General features: G+C 43.9%; 1 protein-coding gene across 1 annotated transcript in view; it reads right to left on the bottom strand.

Moving 5' to 3' along the window:
* Positions 1-2,955: 2,955 nt before the first annotated feature.
* The window catches only part of foxo1a (forkhead box O1 a), a 38,067-nt gene continuing 25,934 nt past the window's right edge, over positions 2,956-15,088 (bottom strand). Inside the window, exons 2-3 of the mRNA XM_037677886.1 lie at positions 5,645-5,836; positions 2,956-4,157 (exon numbers count right to left, since the gene is read on the bottom strand). Coding sequence (XP_037533814.1) covers positions 2,967-4,157; positions 5,645-5,836 — 1,383 coding nt within the window. The 3' untranslated portion in view covers positions 2,956-2,966. The remainder of the gene's footprint in view (positions 4,158-5,644; positions 5,837-15,088) is intronic.

Here is a 15,088-nt window from a genome sequence, read left to right as displayed (position 1 = left end):
CATCTCAACCAAAATAAATAAATAAAATAAAACTGAAAGTTTTCAAATGTGTTTTTGAAAAAAAAAAAGCCATCAACTTGCAACACATGTTGGACTACTGATACACGTGGCCTCAAGAGAAATCATACATTAAATGTGAATATTAATAAATTCTTATCAGTTTTTGTTGATTTCTAAGCCCCTTGGTCTTTCAGCCATCGGTTGAGTCGACTTCATTGGAACAAAGTAACCGTTTCAAACACGTCTTCACATTTTTGACCCTACAAAACTTATTTAGAGGCTGAAATGTTTGTTAGAACAACGATAAGTGGGAAAACAGCTGCAAATGTACAAGCTAAGACCATATAACACTTAGTAGCACTCTGCGGGGGGGAACTACATCATAGTAAACTTGTTATTCAAAAGGCTAATCTAGACACGTGTTAGCATCATATCAAACGTTTGAAAAGACGGCGACATGCAGAGGTAGGAGGGGCAGAGTAAAACCAGTAAGGCTGTTCAGTCGTCAGAGGGCTCTTTTAGATGAAAAAGGAATCCCACTTTTCTGCACTAATCTTAATCAGTCACGAACTTTTAAGACATGCAACGAAATACAAAAAGCTCTAGAACTGAACAGGCTGGTTACAACAGGTGCGCTGAGAATATTTTTGAATCTGAAAGGGTCTCGCCGTTTGTAACAATCACAAAACGTGTTCAGTAAACCTCAACAATGACGTTGTACATTTTTTATTTTCTTGACTGAGAAACGTTAAAGCATGAAATTGAAAATAAACCGTTTTCTTCTTCAAGATTGCTGGATTGAGTATCTTCTGAACCGTAGACATTTACAATATCAAACTCGCTTCACCTGCAGTAAAATGTACTCGGTTAGGCACAATAAACAGGCCCCTGTGGTATTTAAGGTTCAGAGTGAGAACGGCTCTGATGTCTGAGTGCAGCTTATGCACCAGCGCAGATCTACATTAACCTCAAATAACTTAGATTTCAAATATATACTAAATCTAGTAAATGTTTACTACATTGTTTTATTGTACATTTGTAATGTATGAACAAAAAAAAATCATTTTACAGCCCGACTGACCTGTTCAACGTGTTTAAAAGAATTGGATCCAGTTTTCTCTGTGAGCTCATTTCTGCTGGTTTGAATTTTTTTTTTTCTCTTTTGTGTAAACCCTATTTACAAACGTAAAAAAATGAACAACAACAAAAAAAGTATTTTACAAACTGTATGATTACATTATGTACACTCAGGCTACAAGCATGTTTTACTGTAACCTCACTTAAGAATTATTTGAGAGGTTTTTAATATTTTCAGTCCAAAATTTAATGAGACGAATTACCTCCATGGTCTGTGTGGGTTTGTGCATCTCTACAGATTATCCTGATTCATGCTCAATAATCCAGGTAGAATAATCTAACAAAGTTAAATCTGGTCCTCTGGACAGATAAAAAAAAAAAAAACTTGTTGAAACGTTTCGTCTTTAATCCAAAAGACTTGGTCAGGAGGACCATCTGCCTAACGACTGATCGTTAGTGCTCTGTTCCTACAGAGGAACGCTGGTTTGAGCGAGGAGTGAAGGAAGCCATCTTTGTGAAGAGAAACCGTCCATCAATAAGCGGCGCGGAGGCGTCCGTGTCCGATTGTCACCTTCTTAAGACCGCCACATACTCGGGCGTACTTCACTCCGAAGAGGTCCGCGCGGACTCGAGGTGGACTCAACGCAGACTCGAAGCAGACGTCCGCAAGCCACGTCTGCGCAAAGATCAATTTTTACGACTACGTACGCGTACTCTGTCGCACAATAAACTGCCCGACGACGGACTGTTTTGTATGCGACACTTCATCCCTGATCTGGTTTAATGGCCTTTTCTTTTGTTTTTTTGCCAAGAGGCAAGTGATCTCTTCCTCCTCGTCTGTTGACGCCATGACTGGAATTGTGAGAATTGAAGGAATTTGTCACGAGAGAATTAAAATCAGGCCCGGCGTGGCTGCGGGAGGGTCTGGAGATTTCCCGGTGGGCTACAGGGCCAGCGCTCCCTGTTTTGTTTTTTAGAACTTTTTATTAACAACATATAAACACAGAACACTGATCCTGGGCTGCCAGCTCTTTTTTTTTTGTGACCTGTCAATCAATCCAGTAGGTGTGTCAGCAAATAACCAATCGGCGACCTCAATTTGTCCCGAAAGTAAACGTCCCTTGCCTGCGGAGCTGGGCTGCAGCCCGTCAGGGTGTACACTCGAGTACGAAACTTCAATTGTCTGCGGATGGTGTCCACGCAGCTCACAGAGTACACACAGTACACCCGAGTATGTGGAAGCCTTTACAATGCTGTTATTGCTAGCATCACTCAGCCCTCTGTGAATAGCAAGCGGCCATCAGAGCACTAACGATCAGTCATTAGGTTGATGGTCCTCCTTGATCATGTGAACAGCTAGTTCTGGATGTCAACAATAAACTGGTTGATCCACTACGAGAAGGTGCTTTTATAAAACTGAGGTTACTGCAGCTCCTCAGATTAAAGACGAAACGTTTCAACAAGTTAATTGTTTTTAATCCGTCCAGAGGACCTGACTTAACTTTGTTAGATCTCTACAGATTGTGCTGATGCTGATGATAAGACATATCTGGCAGTGTCACTAGCAGATATTATGGACTTCATCTACAGTACGCTGTCTGTAAACCAGGAATATGTGTCAGCTTGGCTCTTTGTTAAGGCAAAATGTTTGGCACTTGACAACTAACCCTGATTTCATCTTGAGGGACTCTAAACCAAATGTGTCTGCAGCGGGTCACGACCAACCTGCTGAAGTGATTTTGTCTGAAAAGTATTTTTGGAACCGGAATGTCGCAGACGGGATGCGGACTCTTAATCTCAAATCAATTCAAATGGATTTAGTTTTGTTTGTTTTACCCAACAGCAAACATCAAGTTAGCTGAATAAAACGCTTGTTTGTTTTAAACCTTCTACCCAGAAACCCAGCTGTGCGTGGTGGTCTTCACCCCATGCGAGAAGCTTTGTTGGGTCACGACTGGCTCGAAGTTGAAGTCCAGCGAGTCCCCGTCCATGAGAGTGTCGTGGAGGACCGTCTCCATGTCGAACTCAAACTTCTCGATGGACATGTCGTCCAGGTCACTGGGAAGTTTCTCTGCGTGCGGGGGGGCTGACATGCCTGCTCGGCCGTATCCGTTTGTGTTAAGAGGGCAGAAGCTGCCAGGCATGCCTCCCCCGCTGAGGTGGCCGGGAAGGCCGTAAGGCATGTGCATGGGGCCTTTGGCTGTAGGCAAACGTGCGTTGCCCCCGCTGTAGCTCAGAGACATGAGCAGCCGCCCATTCATAGCTGGTGAGATGGCCGAGGCTTGGCTGTGCACGTTGTGGAGGTGGGGGTGAGAAAGACCGTGTGGGTGACTGTTCCCTCCCGTCGCCATGAGTTTGGCTGCATGCTGGCTGCTGCTGTATGACGGCAGCATGCAGCCCCCGCTGGGCTGAGACACCACTGTGTCCACCGACGGCATGAGTTCTCCGTGCTGGTCGTTGTCAGACGTCAGCAGCTCCTTCAGAAGCCCTGCAGGGCAGTTGTACTGACCCATACTGGGCCCAAAGCTGGGCTTACTCTCTGGCAGAGTCTGCAGTGGCATGGACGGCAGGGCGTTCATTCCAGCCTGGCCGTAAACGCACTTGTGGTAGTCCTGCTGTGACTGCGAGCCCATGCTGGGGGAGCTGTAGGCTGGGTACCCAGGGCTTGGCTGCATCATTGGTGAGGGGGAGGACTGGGAGGAGCCAGGGGTCGTCGCACCTCCTCCGACCTGAGAGCTGTTGGGTGAGAGCAAGTTCAGGTTGTCCAGAAGGTTCTCCATGACGTTCTCGGAGCTGCGTCCCAGAGTTCCCGTCATTTCTGTGAGGCTGGGCAGCGTGGCCGTCATTTTGGACCCTGGAGCTCCTGAGTACCCCATGTGCACTTCAGCTTCCCCCAGGTCGTCCTCAGGCACGAAGGGTGAAAGGCGGCCGCTTAAAGTGCTGGCGTTGGAGCTGGTCCGAGGCCTGAAGCTGCTCCAGGCGTCGTAATCATCGTTGCTGTGGGAGTTGGGGCTGCCAGGCCACTTGGAGTAGGAGCCTGGGCTGTCTGCACCTCCGTCAGGGCCACCCTGCAGAGACAACTGTGGGGAGGACAGAGAGACACTCATTCTACTGGCAATAAAACATTTTCCAAAGACGGCGCACTTTATTACGAGACATAACAACATCAAGTTCATCATAATAGTTGTTCATGCTTGCAATTTTTAAGTTCAGCTCCATTTTTGTCCATGTTTGTCAGGCTTTTAAGCAAATATCTTCAAAAATTTAAGAGTAAAAGCTTCAAGCCATCACCTTATTTTCCGGCCTTTAAGTTGCGCTTTTTTGCCTAATTTGCATGTCCTGCGATTTATACGCTGAAGCGACTTATTTAGGGATTTTTCCCATATTTATAAACAATTTTGGCTGAGATATGACCGTTTTCATTAATTCTGACATTTATTGAACACTACCACTTTCAGCTGCTAGATGGCACTCGAGCAGTATGGCATGTTGTTGTGTAATGTAATAGATAAAAGTGGCTATTAATGACACAGTCAGCTTGCCAAAGACTGCCACCTTCATCCAGCTCGCCTGGAGCGACCGTCAAATCAGCTTCATTTTGCTGCGCCGTACCGGCGAAATGCAGCTGATTTGACCATTAAAGTGCATTTATTAAGCAAAAGTTCAACTGAGACGCACATTTACTATAAAGTCGAGCAAACAAACAATTGTTTTTAGGTGGTTATCTTGTTAAATTGCGAAGAAATACACAGCGACTCGTCCCTCTGCGCGCTCCTGCTTGTGCATAACGGCTTTTGATATCCAGCTGATTTGACCGTCAAAGTGCATTTATTAAGGAGAAGTTAGACGGAGACACACCTTTACTATAATTTTGAGCGAACAAATAATTGTTTTTAAGTGTTAATCTTGTTAAATTCTTATTAAAATCCTCCTGTGCACGCTCCCGCAGCCGCCATTTGGCAGCCAATCGATTTTTGGCACAACACCGGTCCACATTTCCGGGCTGTCAGTGGTGACGTATAATAAGTGTGACTTATACGGCGAAGCGACGTATTTATGGATTTTTCCACATTATTAGACATTTTTGGACTGATGCGACTTATAGGCCAGAAAATACGGTATATGGCTTAATAGTACACACACATGCACATTCTTGCATTTCTGTCTTGTGGGGACTTTGCATTGACTTCCATTCATTTTTATAGCCTGACCCTGACCTTACCCTAAACCCAAACATTATTAGTACATGCCTAACCCCCCCCCCCCCCCCCCTCTTTCCCCCCAACCCAACCCCCCCCCCCCCCCCCCCAAACGAGACTTATCCTTATGGGGACCAGGCTTTGGTCCCCATAAGGAGCAGCTGTTCCCCACAATGTAGGATTTGTGTGCAAAATTGGTCCCCGCAGTGTAACCTGAAACAAAATGCACATAGGTTCACACACAGTGTGTCAACACACCCTTTAAGAACATGGTCGTATAGAACTAAAAAACAACCATAACTATTTAGATGTATATATTTCAGTGAGTCATTTCTGAGCCTAAATGGATGAATCTTCAGCCGATTTACCTTTTTCTTTGCTGCTCTTCCTCTGCTCTTTGTCAGTTTGCTGTTGTTGTCCATTGAGGCAGCCCTGCGTCGCGGGGACTTTCCACTCTTCCCGCCCTCTGGGTTCAGCATCCACCACGAGCTCTTTCCCGTCCCCTCATTCTGGACGCGGATGAAGCGGCTGTGCAGCGACAGGTTGTGTCTAATGGAGTTCTAAAGGGGAGGGAGAAAGATGGAAAATAAATAAATAATAGGTGCGGGGAGCACAGACAAACAGGGAGATTTGCCCTTTTCCCAAAACACCTCAGATGTGATTTATCGTACGAGTGCAAATCCATCCGTACAGGTGGCAGCCTTTGAAAACACGCTCGCCTCAACAATTGACTTCTGAGGAGAACGGGGAGGTTTTTAAGGTCACTCAACAATCTCATGCTGTTTGCTTTCCAAAAAAACACGTGCACAAGCGCACACTCTATAGATGTCAGGGAGTTTACCCCATGAGCAACACATCCTGGACAAATACACTGTACATGTGGGCTTTCCCTGACAAAAACACACAGGCCTTTTGTAAAACGCCACTAAACCAACAGTCACATTCCACCTGACAATGTGTCTCGTCCGAACTAGCACAAAATCAAAGGGAGGAAACAGACTAATCTTTCTTCCTTGCAGACACATTAATGCTAAGCTCTGACGTTGCTTAGTGACACCACCGGTGGAAAAACTAATTTTTGAGCAGGAAGCTAGTGAAGCATTATAAAAACAGGGCAAACAGAAGAGCCAGAATATCGGGCAAATGTCTGCTGAGCAAACTGCAGAAAGTGAGACATCAATTCTCTCCTGCTGCACTCTCATACTCGGGTTAGAAAAACATTTAAGACCTCGCTTGTTTGCCAGCTATAGTTTTCAAAACTACACACCAGCGTCGGAGATGGGTTTCTACTCTGCCTCTGCTTCATTCTGAGGCCAAATGAAACCATGCGCCTTACCCAGACGTTACTGAGCCTGCGTAAAGCTTGTTGTTTTGGAGGAAAGGCTGAAACTCCCGACACACACACAATAACACGCAGAGCTTAGCGTGCATGGAGGCCAGCATCATCGAGCCTTTTGCCCGCTGTGAGTCACTGCTTCACATCTGGTTCGCAGTCGGCAGCCTCGGAGCTGCCTTCACCTCTGCTTCTCCTCACCGCAACCGTCCTCTCCCCTTTTGAACTCTGAGATTTGTCCCTCCTTCAACTCACAGCCCAATTATGGATGAATTTTAAAAGCAATTAATAAATATCTTGATGAGAAACCTAAAAATACTTGTTAAGATTGTTCTAAACCTGAAAACTGTTGTTTTAAACTCGTGCCAAACCATCCAGAAGCCAACAGAGTTATTAGTTTTCTTATGATATAAAAGAGAGAACGGGAAAGATTAAAGGGTTTTCTTTCCATCCAGAGCTGAGCCACCCTGCAGTTGAGATATTTGCAAGAAACTGAAAATGTCAAAAGTCAAGAGGACAGGATTATTGAAACTCTGTGTCGTGACTTTTCCATGATGCAACTGAGAAACACCTTCATATCACCTCCATCTGTTAGATCTTCACATCTTTCAGTCTTTACGATCAAAAATTACTTCAAGCAAACTGAAGTAGGACTGAAGAAGTCCTTTGGATGAAGGACGAAAAGTTTTTTTTGTTTTGTTTTTAAAGAAAGTGTCCAGAGGACCTGACTGAACTTTATTGGATTTTCTACCTGGATTATTGAGCATGAACTTTGATGTTTTGAACCACTTTGGACATGGCTGCCTCAGAGGAGTCGACGGGGGAAGAGGGCGGACTCCAGAAACCATCTTATCACCAGCAAACTGGTTGGCCCACTATGTGAGTGTTAGGGGAATTTATGTAAAGGTCATGGATGTTTTCACTTACTAATGTTAAATTAATATAGATCATGTGTGTGAAGTCAAGTCTTTTTGCCGACTCAGAGAGGAGCCTGATAACTGATAACTTCTGACACCTTCAAATCTGTAAGCTGGACAGCAGAGGCTGCCTTGACCTCTCTCTTTGATAAAGCATTAAACAGATGTTTCTTTATACCGTCTGTGGGCAGACCTTACGACGGGAGCTTCATGTAACATCTGTGTAAGCCTGGTGTTCACTCTGACCCCCTTGCAAGGAGTAAACTGGGTTAAAAAATCTTCTCGTATCCTCAGTGGCTTATTTGATCAATTAGATGATGAAAGGGTAATTAATTGATAAATAGGGATGCACAATATTATCGGCATGGTATCGGCCGACATTAGCGGTAAAGTTCAATATCGGACATCGGTCATTCCATCAAAATGACTCACCGATATAAAAGACGCTGTTTTTGTATGACACCCCAGTGACGAGGAGGCCTGCAGCGGCAGCACAACGTGATGACGTCACACGCAACTACCTGATCTCAGGGCGGAGAGGAAGATTCAAAATGTCGGCGATGTGGGAGTTTTCTTTTTCCGTTGAGGATGTCGGATTCTGAAGATTTATGGACTACGTTGAGCCTCGCTACATCGTCCCCAGTCGGAGATATTTTTCCAACGTAGCCTTACCCGAGTTACAAGCCGTCATTGAGAAGCTAATAGCCGATAGCACGCTGGGTGAGTTTTACCACAGACATTTGTACGTCGTGTTAGCCCCGTTAGCATGATTAATTTTACGGCACAATGGATAGACAAAAACTTTGAACTTAAAAAGTCTGTCCTTCATGCACAGGAACCTGGAACAAGCCTCCACATGTGAGACAGCATCACAGGTGACTAATGCTAATAAATAATATTTAACACTTTTCATTTAATATAAGTTAAAGTGCTATATCATATGGCTGTTAATGAATATGTCACCAGCTTTTACAGCTGTTACACATTTTTTGTAGCAAATAAGCCTAAATAAGAGGAATATGTTCTGACAAAGGAAAGTATATAAAATATCGGTATCGGCCAAAAATCCAATATTGTGCATCTCTATTGATAAATATCCAACAGGGAGTGTGCTGCTTGTGCGACTACGTTTGTTGTGGCTCCTCGGACTGATGAAGTCAATTCAATTCAAGTCAATTCAGTTTATTTATAAAGCGCCAGGTCACAACAGATGTCGTCTCAGGGCACTGAACGGAAACATCCATATATCATACAGAAAAAGTAAGTTAACATTAACTCCTGTGGATGAAGCATGAAATGTTTCAACAACAAACAAACAAACAAAACAAAAAAAAGAAACCGTCCAGATGACCTGACTGAACTTTGTTGGACAGTTCATGCAAAATGTCACCATTTAACAAAAAACGACCTCATTCCTTTGTCTGTATACCCTCTCCTGCTTTCCCTTCTCTCCATCTCATTCTTTTCCTCTCAGCCTATGAGGCGCATGAGTCTGTTCGAACACTGGTTCCTTTACAAATGAATGAATCAAATGATTCAACTGCCTCAGTCTTGGGCTAGTTTGCATGATTTAAAGTGTGTGACAGGCCTTCCTTAATTAGCCAAGCAAATGCCCCCCACCCCACACACACACACCCACACCTCACCCTCTATTGCCCACTGCTGCACATCAGTAACTGTGACAAAAGGCCAAGAGTAATGTCTTGTCATGAGCTGCTCTTTCCCATGACTGCTAAAGAGCGCGGCGGGTTTCAGCTGCGCTGCAGTAAGGGATGAGCTCGCAGACGCCGGGTTGTCCTGACATGGCCCCTCCGTCATCCCGATGGCAGGAAGGAAAATCTCGCAGCTCGACTCTCAGAGGATTTTGGCTCGTGTGACAGTTAAAACGCAGGGTGCGATGATCTAGAACATTTTAAAAGGCAGCTCAGAAGTACTGATGTGAGAGAGAGGGAGCAGATGTGAGACACTCTGATGGGAAATACCAAAACTTGCTGAATTCTGTGTGCCCTGTGGAGAGAGTGGGGTGTCTGGTGTGGCCAGTGGAAAAGCCTCGTCTCCCGCTGTGTGTGTGAGGGAGCGCCAGCTCGTGCTTTCAGCGGAATGGCAGTACGACAAACAGCAGCTCGCTCAACTGCAGCCAGCAACGGTGCTTTTAAAACACGCACAAGTCACTTTATTAAATTTAAATCCCTTTTGTGCTGATAATTGTAGGACGCGTCTATCAACACACGTAAATACGACGTCGATTTCTGTGTGCAGTAAATTCCGTTGGAACCGGAGACACTGAGCGACACAGATTTATCTCTGGCTTCAATACACAGGAATCCAAACATTCCAGCTAATCACTGTGTGTAAAGTTCAATTGTAATCTCAGCCAACTTGCTAGTATCTTTTAGGAAACAGTAAATGCAGGATTCCCAGCCAGGCAGCCATCACAATCAACATTCCTCTGCAAGGTTACAACACCCGCAATTTCACAGAAGTGAACTTTGATTGTAGTCACTGGAGGACGTCCATATCTTGTGTAATAAATAAGTGATGGGAGTTCTTTTGTCTTCCAACAGAACATAATAATAATAATAATGAAAAAGCTAGAAATAAATGCAGTGCGAGTGCTGAAAGCTGAATGGATTTGCTGAAGAAGCTGAATCTGATTTGTTAAAGCTAAAAGAGGCAAAACTTAAGCTAAAAGTGAAAGTTGCAAAAGGCTAGCTAGAAACTAAAAGTAGCAAAAGTCAAGTAAAAGCAACAAAGACTAGTTCAAAGCTAAAAATAGCTATGAGCAGCAAAAAGCTTCCTAAAAGTAGCAAAACGATGACAAAAAGTCCATGTAGCAAAAGAAGTGAATTTCAAAGAAAACAATGTTTTTGAAGGAGTTAAGCTCTTGATGCGTTTCAATGGGAAACATTTGTATCTAAGGTTAAAAATGTCAGAAAGTATAAAATCTACAAACATCAAAGGCTTAGTCTTCCCCTAAATGAGCTGGATATTTTGATTCATGAATGGGTAAACTAGCATAAAGTATGCAGAAGTGGTTAGACTGTAAAAACAAGCAGAAGAATATGAAACAGGAAAACAATATGCTGAATCAGCAGTCACAGCTTTATGGAATGGGTGAATGAATTAAAGTTAAAAAGGCCAAAGCTTCAACTAACCGTTTTATTGAATAGAATAATTGTTAGCATAAAATACTGCAGCCTTTATTAAAATAACACTTCCTCTAAACGGCACAGATATGTGGCCACAATAAGCCGGCAGAGCTGGCATTACTGTTTTACTGATGTCAAGTTATGCAGCCGCAGCTATGTCATGGGAAGACCTCTCTCCGTTGTTCCTCAGCCCAACGTGACGACCACCACCACCTCTGTTCTCTGAGTCAACAGAACAGAGCGGTGCTGGCAAAACACAAGGAAGTGACCACATGAAAGAGGACTGTGACAGGAAACGGAGTGAACTTCCTGTCTTGGAGGAAACATGGCGGTTGGTAAGCGGAGAAAAAGGCATGGAATGCGAAGCCGCAAGTCTGCGAGCCAAGCGGACACCGCAGTCCCCTCCATCAGCCAAAAGGGTTTATGTTTAGCTACAGACCTGCAGGGCCTGTGTTGGAGCAGAATCATTAAATGAACGTAATGTTCATCTTATCAAGACCAAATTACAAGATTGCATAGGTTGTGACTCAACAAGTGGCTGTAGTAGGGGTCATCTGGGTGGTGTGAGTGTGTAGGCTGCTTAAGAAGCTGAGACAGAGGGGTTGAGTGTGACAGAGCGGGCCTGGATCAGTGAGGAACACACTGTACTGACTTTAAATCGCTCAAATGGAAGCAGCAGTGAAAGGCCGCACTGTTTGATACATCACTTGCTTTTTTCTTCCTTTCTGATTACATTTTTAATGTCCTCTCCTCGCTTCGTCTTATCTTCTCTCATCTGCTTATCTCTTCTCTCAGTCCCTTTTTCTAGCCTATGTTCCATTCCCATTTGTCACCCCTCTGTGTGTTTTTATTCATTCAATACGCTCCCCTTCCCTTCCGCTTTAATCTCCCTTTTTTTCATTTTCTTGCAGGTTGGAGCCAAGTACCTGTGGAAATCAGTAGGCAATGTGCCGAACGTGACGAACGCTGGCTCACTGACCAGGGTGCTGACACACTTGGAGTCGCTCAAATGTCAACACGTCTAATGCAAAAGTCCCCGAAGGAGCGCAACACCACCTACACGCAGCGCCGCTTTGAATCAGTTGAAGCCACAAGTGAAACCTCAGCTGCAAAGCTCGTAGAGGTATGGGCATAAAGTGCAGCTTTGCTCGACTGAAAGCATGCGGCAGGTACGTTCTTACGAGCCAGCAGATACAGATTTACACACATTTACCAGAGATATGGAACGGATGAAAGAGAAAACTGTGGTTTCCTTGCACTATTTCCACTGAAGTCATTAGAGAAACGGTGCTGTCCTGAACAGACCTTTTTCATATTCTGTAATAAAAGTTTAAGCCTTAACTGTTTGTGCGCCTGTGCGTTGCAACCAGCTATTTGCTGTGTGATGTCTGCAGCTTTGGTAGCTGACATACAGTGCATGCGAGCCATCTCTAATCACGCAAGTAAGCAGCCCTTAAGCTTCAGCTTGGTCATGTCTGGAGGTTTGTGCTGAGTTAGAGCAATGTGGTTAGGACAGAAAACGCTCAAACTTGTCATTAGCTTAACACCAGCTCAGCATGTCTGCTATCTTAACAACAGTTTGTGGTTCAGCACATATAGCTCCAGGTGTGATGGTAAGACAACAAGGAGCAGTGAAAGATGTCTTGCTGGGGTCATGAAGCCATCGAAAGATAATACTTGTAGGTTTCTCCTCGTCGTATCAGATGTGCGTCATACTCTGTGGTACAAAGTCCAGAGCAGGTTCAAGTAGGTTTTTGGTGCAGAGAGAAACGTGTTTGCAGCAGAGCATCAAACACTACCAAGAACGCAATGAATCAGAGTTGGTGTCCTGCAGCCATGTTTTTTCTAATGTACATGAATGAAATAGAACATAGAATGACGTTTAATCCAATTCAGAACTCATGATATGCTCTTTACCTGGTTCATAAATTTATCTTAGCAGCTACGGAGGTTTTCAAGGTCAAAAACACATTACTTATCTGATGTATTTAAGACTTCCATAGAAAAAGGCCCATTTAGTGGAGATTAGTCATCGCATTGAGCAAATTTGTGTCACTGATATAGTTGCAGAGCCCCTTTTTTTTTTGGCATGCAAAACTAGCTACTAGTTTTGTGCTATGCAAACATGTTTTACGATGGCGGACCTAAAACAAAGAGAAAAGCATCAACTGCAAAAATGTGTTCCAGGAAGTTGTGTAGCAGCATCGTCCATTAGACGAAATTATCCACTTTTTTCTGGATTTTGACCTTTGAAACATTGCATAATTTTTGCATGCACAAAATGCAACCCAGCAAATGTAGGGACATACCACCCCTTAGAAACCATCGCAACAGTTGCGTTGTTTGTTTTGTGAACACAATGGATGTCGCCACAGTCAACAGACAAAATAGAACCACATCAAGATTTCATTTGACTCAAAGGATTCAGATCTGAAGCCAAAGTATCAAAGTTTTACTAATCAAAACATTGTGTATCCCTGAGGTAGTTGCAGAAAGCAATCTCAAGGTGGTATGCAAAGTAAACAACTTTACTATGAACCCAATTAAGGCCTCTTACGAACACAAGAAGTCAGAAAATACACATTAACATCACCACATTTACAAAGTGATCTGAACAAAATGTGATGACTTCATGTGTTTGCAGTTTGATAGGTTATCATCAGCCCCAATATTGAACCGACCAGTGATAATCACTGACCTATTTAGCGAAGTCAATGCAGCAATGACTATAAAAAGCTGTGGAAATTAAGAAAGGACCAGGCACAAGACATCTAAAGCCTCAGGCCTTTTCTATTTAATTTACACCCTCAGAATAAAAGCAACTACACAAAAAGGCACAGTCCGGGAAAAAGGAAATGACTGTTGTCATTAATGTTGCGTAGCAGCAAGCAACACAGCACAGAGCCTCAGGTTCGTCTGGCGAGAAGAGCATAGAAGTGTCACTGTTCGTGAAGATGCAAAAAATAATCCGTTTAGCCACAACTTCTGGATTTTAAACTAAAAATGGTAACAGACCTTAGAATACGATTCAAGCCCAAAATAGATAGTGTTTAATTTCTCTCTCTCCGCTTCCTTCTACTCTTCTGTTCCTTTCTTGTCATTTTTACGTGCTCATTTAGGCTTTTTTGTTTGCACACTTATAATGTGGCTCAAATACGGTCTCTATCCTTGTAATGCCAATTAAATCTGCAACAAGAAGGAAAGGGAGAAGGCCGGCACCCTTCAAACTCCCAGAATCCAGAACTCAAAGAACCCGTATTCTGTTAGCCGGAATTGTAGTCAATGACTTCCATCAAAGTGCTCCTTCAAAAAAGTCCTTACTTGATGCAGAGTTGGATAACTACCATAAAGCACAGAGGGAAAGACCGAAAATACAAACCATTCAGGAGCAAATCTGTCTGCAAAGGGATTTACTGACTGCCTATTGGCAGGGTTACCTTTTCCCAATCCTCTGCAAGTAATCTAAGGGCAACCAGACTTTAATGCTCAAAGCTGAACTTGATCACAAAACAGGATGCTGATCGGATGACGTGAGGATTGATTGGCAACACAGAATATCCCATAAAATGATAGTGTATCAAAGTTCATGCTCCGTAATCCAGGTAGAAAATCCAACAAAGTTCAGTCAAGTCATCTGGAAGGTTTCTTTTTTGTTGAGACGTTTCGTCCTTCATCCAAACAAACTGAGTTTGTTGTGGCTCCTTGGACTGGTGAAGTCCTTTGGATGAAGGACGAAACGTCTCAACAACAACAAAACAAAAAAGAAACATCCAGATGACCTGACTGAACTTTGTTGGACTTTTTACCTGGATTACTGAGCATGAACTTTGATGTTTTGAACCACTTTGGCTATGGCTGCCTCAGAAACCATCTTATCACCAGCAAACTGGTTGGCCCACTATGTGAGTGTGCTGCTTGTGGGACTGAGTTTGTTTGTGGCTCCTCGGACTGATGAAGTCCTTTGGATGAAGGACGAAACGTCAACAAAAAAACTAAGCCATCCAGATGACCTGACTGAACTTTGTTGGACAGTTAGTGCAAATGATGTGAATCAACAAACCCTCTGACATCCCTAGACCGTTCATCACTGTGATGGTATGCGGCCACTGCCATGTTAGACCAGCAGCAGATTGGCTATTAGTGAACTTCCTGCTGCATTGTGTTCGCACAGGAAGAGCTGGCCAGTCCTGATACTGATCCCACTGATGCCCCTGGTTTACAGGCAAAACACTGTAAAAGGAGGCCCTGCTAGGTGCAGAGCAAGGGACCAGCTGGAGAAAACAGTGGGTTCATGAGCCACAACTTCCTAATCAAAACTTGAGTCTAACTGGGCAAAACAAAAGGAAAAAGGAAAAGAGCTGTGCCCGGTCCAGGTAGCCTTCCCAGACAGTTTACAATGGTGGAGATAAAAGC

Source organism: Nematolebias whitei, chromosome 6 (assembly GCF_014905685.2).
Source record: "Nematolebias whitei isolate Nwh7 chromosome 6, NemWhi1, whole genome shotgun sequence".
NCBI classification, from domain to species: Eukaryota; Metazoa; Chordata; class Actinopteri; order Cyprinodontiformes; family Rivulidae; genus Nematolebias; species Nematolebias whitei.
Note: the sequence above shows the minus strand (reverse complement) of the source record. Positions and strands in the feature narration are given on the sequence as shown.